Below are 5,159 nucleotides of genomic sequence, written 5' to 3' on the forward strand. Positions count from 1 at the left end.
GCCCCCCGGGCGCGTCGTGCGCCGCGCCGGGCCGGCCGTCGCCGCCGCCGTCGCCAAGGACCCCAGGCTACTCTGCGCCCGCGTGGAGAGTACTCTGGCCCCCAACTTCGCTGCGCTCAGCGGCATCGGGCTGTCGCGCTCCGAGATCGTGCGCCTCCTCCGCTTGCGCTGCAGATCTGTCGTCTCCAAGCTGCAGTACTACCTGACCCTCTTCGGCTCCTCCGAGGCCTTCCTTCAGGCGCTGAAGTTCAACTGCAACCTCCTCACACACAGCATCGAGAGTGCGGTCGAGCCCAATGTAGCGTTGCTGCGGGAGTGCGGGCTGGGTGATCGCGACATTGCCAAGCTATGCGTTGGTATGCCATGGCTGCTGACTGCCAACCCAGAATGCATCGGATCAATGGTTGCTCGCGCCGACGGTCTTGGCGTGAGCCGGGAATCTCCCATGTTCAGGCACGCGATGCATGCTGTTGCATTCCACAGCGAGGAGAAGATTGCTGCCAAAATGGAGTACCTGAAAAAGACGCTCAGGTGGTCGGATGCTGAGGTGCGCATTGCTTTGTCCAAGTCTCCAATGATGCTGAGGAGTTCTGAGGGCATGGTGCAGCGCATGTCAGAGTTCCTCATCTCTGAGATGGGGTTGGAACCAGCATACATTGCTCATCGGCCGGCAATGCTCGCTTACAGTCTGGAGCGCCGGATCAGACCCAGGTACTACGTTGTTAAGTATCTTAAGGAAAATGGATTGGTAAGTCGTGACCGGGACTACTATTCCGCACTCACGCCGTCCGAGATGGTATTCTTGGAGAAGTACATATGCCCTCACAAGCAAGCTGCGCCGTACCTTGCTGAAGACTATGATGATGCTTGCAGAGGACAAGTGCCCGATAGGTTCAGATTTGCATGAACCAAGAACAAGGTATTCAAATTTTGATGCTTACTGTACCACATATTCCAATCGCTGTCCTTAATTCATTTGTTCTTGCCTAGCTAACTGTTGGTTGTCACATGCTGGAGCTGCTAACACTTGATGAATCTAGTAATTAGGTTCATGAGTCCTAGTATGTGGTTTGGCCATGTCATCACTTAATAAAGAAGAAATCATGGCATGTTATGAACTTGTTCATTCTTATGTCATGTTGGCAAACATAGTGAAAGTAAGGGTGTGAGATCAGGTCATTTTGCAGATGCATTGAAATCTCAGCGAGTAGTATATCTGCACTCTTGATATCATTCCATGAAGAAAGGCCCTCAGTTTGGCCATGGAAATGATACAAGATAGTCCAATTTGAAATGAACTCGTAAAATTTCCCTTTGAATGACAAGTCTGGACCCTTCTTTAAACAATTCCGGCCTTGTTGATGGCCACAATATGTTAATCACTGCTGACTGCCGAGGATGCAGTTTTGATCTGGTTGTTGGTTCCTTGCTCTAGTTCTTGTAAGCTGAAAATACCCGGTCTTTCCGCAGCATCTTTGTTTGAACATATTAACTGTTGTGAAAGTAATTCACGATTCAATAGTTTCTATCAAGCCCCCCCCCCACAAAATTGATCTGAAAACTAAATAATGCAGTAATACAATTTCTGTATATGGCCTACTATCTCCCCCAAATACTATGGCTGGTAAAGAGTAAGCCTCCTTTGATCTGCACCAATCAAAGGGCTACATGTGTTCCTTTTTTATGGCCAGCAATGCAACAGGTATGAACGAAGTTATGTTGCTAATATGTTATACCATGGTATAAGCCCAGCAAATGGTTAGAACATTTACCCTTGGTGTTCACCGTAGTATCCAATCTGCCTACATTGATCTCAGGTGTTACATTCACAGGCTATAGCTTTATGCAAACAGAATTAGGCAGTAACATATGCAAGTTGGCTCCTCTAGATGGCATCTGTCCTGTTTTCAGTGTAGTAAAAATATATCTCCACAACCATATCAAGCTTGTACCGCGTCACTTTGTACTAAACTTGTTAAAGCCGGATGTGATACTGGACAGTATGAATTATCAGCTATCTAGAATTTTTCTGTCAGATTGCAAAATCTAGCTGCATATTTAACAAATTTTTAGCTTCCATCTGAACTAGAATTCCTGTTTTCATCTAGGCATGAAATGTCACAATCTTCTGCTATTTCTTAGCATACAAGATGTCAACAAAATTATATGAAAGTGTTTCTTCTCTGCCAAATCGAATTTCTTCATATATGATAGTTGTTTGATCTACTTTAGATAATGGTCCACTTATTCAGTAGGTAATCATAGTTGAATTTATCATTTACATCTCCTTTCGCAGGCCACTGTTGTTGTGTAGCAAGATCCTCCTCCTTGCTGCTATATAGGAGTATTAGCATTCTCTTAATCTTTGAGTGTTTTTAATCTGTGGGCATGCACCTGCAATACCTCATGACAAGTGATGATCCCTTTGAGTAGGTACTGCTTTTCTTATATTTATATAGTTTCATGTGCACATTGAGGGTTATGCCCTTTTTGTGCTGTTATCAGACTGTGGCTGTATACCTTTTGAAATCGTGAGCACCTGGTGCATTACGAGTCAAACTCTTAATAATCTAATTATACTAGGAGAGGTTGTTATTCCTTTCTGTCTCCGATCATAGTTAAGAACAACTTTATTTGGAGGCACTTGAACATGGTTTAGAGCAATGATTACGTGGCAAGATTGCATCTTGGCTGTCCATCAGTTAGACTCGTCACCAGTATAGATTGTTGATATCAATGGATGTGTTCGTAGTATATAAATAATTGTTTTTGTTAAACAGTAGTACTCCATTGTCATGCATATTTTTGCCATTTAGACCTCACAGTTTCATCAGAATTCGATGTTGTATGGTTCTTCTTTCTGAATTGAATTGTATTACGCTTTACCTTTTCTCGCAGGAAATTACTAATTCTGCACTGACATTTCAATTCAATCCCAGGTTTCCCGTTTGTCTATTAAAAGTGTTCCTTTATCCTTATCAGTGTGCCAGCTCATACACCGTACCGAGCCCGTCTCTGTTGTACTTCGTAAGAATGAGCTATATACTGACTACCTCTTGACCTTGTGTTGGCATAGCAGAGTACTCATGGATGGGTAAGAACACACCTCTAATAAGATGTTTGATGCAGCAGTAGTGTTTTTTTTAAGTCTGCAAAAATGTGCATCTTCTCATAAACCCTCCGCAACTTCTTGCAGGCCGGGTACTGGTATATGGAACTCGGATGTCAGGTTAGATATCATAAGCGTTGCAATGCCTTCCATCAATAATGATGGTGTTCCACGTCTCCAAGTCCGACCAGGGAGGCGCCGCTCGAGTCGAATACCTAGGAAACTGTAAACCCTGTCCGCCATTTGTGCGGATCCCAGGCTTGTAAATGTGGAAAATTTGGCTGAATTATTGACTCCCGGTTGGTTAAAACAGAACCAGAGTCCCACGGGCATTGTGGTGGGCACGTCGTTCCCCTGCACTTGACAGGTTTTTCTCCCGTACTGATCTGAGTTTGGACGGACCAACCACGTATCTGACGCTTTTGCTGTCCGGTTGGGGTGCGGCGATCATGGTAGTTATCGAGCCTCCAAGCCGCCACTTTCCGGGAAGCCGTTGCTCCCAAGTCGATCGCTGCACCGGTGCAGCAGCAGCGCTGATGCTTGAACACGGCCGGACTGAAACTCTCCAAGCTGCTGCGGTCCTGGTCTGGTCGATCGACAGATCAAATTCTACGATGCTGCTCCAGCATTTAATCTGTTCAGCAACACGGAAAAATATACGGACCGGCTTAACCGCGTACGTACGTACGTATAGGACCCGATAAAAAGTCGAGTGCTACAAGTAGTACCACTGCAGACTATAGAATAGACCCGGTCCGGTCCTTGGTTTTGACGGTTAACCATGCATGCGTACGCACCGAGCAACCAGTACAAAACGGAACCGCGAGCTTGCCCCTCTTGCACCAACTGGCCTGCAAGTTCAAGCGTTTGTCCACCTTCGGCCACTTGCTCAACTTTCTCAATCGGCAAGCGGCAGGTTGCCGATCATAACCCCCGGCCCAACAGAAACCAGCCGAAGGAAAATGGCGTCGACGGCGAGGATAACGAGGGCCGCGCTGCTGGTCGCCGCCGTCGTGTTGATGCAGTGCTGCAACGCGGCCCTCGCGGCGAGGTTGCTTGAAGGGGACGGCGGGTGGCTGCAGCGGGGCGACGGGTCGCTGATCATGCAGGCCCTGCCCAGGGGCGGCTCGCCGCCAGGCGCAGGCAACTCGTGCTGGAACGATCCCAAACACCCGCCGTCGTCGGGGAGCTGGCAAGAGGCCTCGAACCTGGCTGTAGCGGACATTGACATGCTTGTGTAGACTGATATTCGTTAATTCATTTGCTCCCGGTTCGTTTGTACAAGAGCTCCCATGCGAAAACCGGAGCCTTGGAAGCTAATAGCAGAGCTGATCACATTCTAGTGCTATCGTAGTGAATAATAAACTTCAATAAAACGTAGACGTGAGGTCTTGTAACCGAGCTGATTAGTTTATTAATTAACGGGTCAACCTGTGCAGAAAGATTTCCACGGCATGCCGAGGACTTTGCTTCCACTTTGAGCTCGTTGTTCGGGTCCATTTGTTGCACTTCGATAGGTCAGCATTTGCCGATCGTTCAAGGTCATCTCTTTGACATCTCGCGCGCCGTTGGTAACTGAATATCGCTAGTAAAAAGCATGATGTCTGAATTCCTCGGACAAGCGTGAACAGTCTAGTTCAATTCAACCTGAACGACATGATGGATCTTTTCCATTCAACGTTTATGTTCTTTGTTTATTCAAAATATGTAGGCAGTCAAGTTCTTTTGGCCCAAAATACTAGTACTCTACACGTCTCAAACAACGTACGGACTGCATGCAGAGACCTGTGAACTTTTTTTGTCGTGTTTCCTACTCCGTGTAAAATATAAGACATTTTTGTAGGCTAGTTTATCCTAAAAAAGTCTTATATTTTGATATTGGGGCAGTATTTTTTTCTGAAAAAAAACGTTTATGCTAGCCACGTTATTCGTGGCATTGGCACGAGACACATTTCTAACAAATATTATCAAGCAGAATATCCTATTGGCTTTCAGAATTAATTAATTTGTCCGAACATTTTGATAATCTACCGCAAATATTATCAAGCAG

General features: G+C 46.1%; 1 protein-coding gene across 3 annotated transcripts; it reads left to right on the forward strand.

The window, feature by feature from the left end:
- Window positions 1-36: 36 nt before the first annotated feature.
- LOC125528304 (transcription termination factor MTERF4, chloroplastic-like) lies at window positions 37-3,492 on the forward strand (the record flags this gene model as incomplete). Of its 3 annotated transcripts, XM_048692798.1 has the most annotated exon segments (4): window positions 37-919; window positions 2,297-2,433; window positions 2,940-3,094; window positions 3,197-3,492. In XM_048692798.1, a coding segment is annotated over 1 exon segment (871 nt), but the record flags the coding sequence as incomplete, so codon positions are not given.
- Between the last annotated feature and the right edge of the window lie 1,667 nt (window positions 3,493-5,159).

The sequence above is a fragment of the Triticum urartu genome, unplaced genomic scaffold (assembly GCF_003073215.2).
Source record: "Triticum urartu cultivar G1812 unplaced genomic scaffold, Tu2.1 TuUngrouped_contig_4786, whole genome shotgun sequence".
NCBI lineage: Eukaryota > Viridiplantae > Streptophyta > Magnoliopsida > Poales > Poaceae > Triticum > Triticum urartu.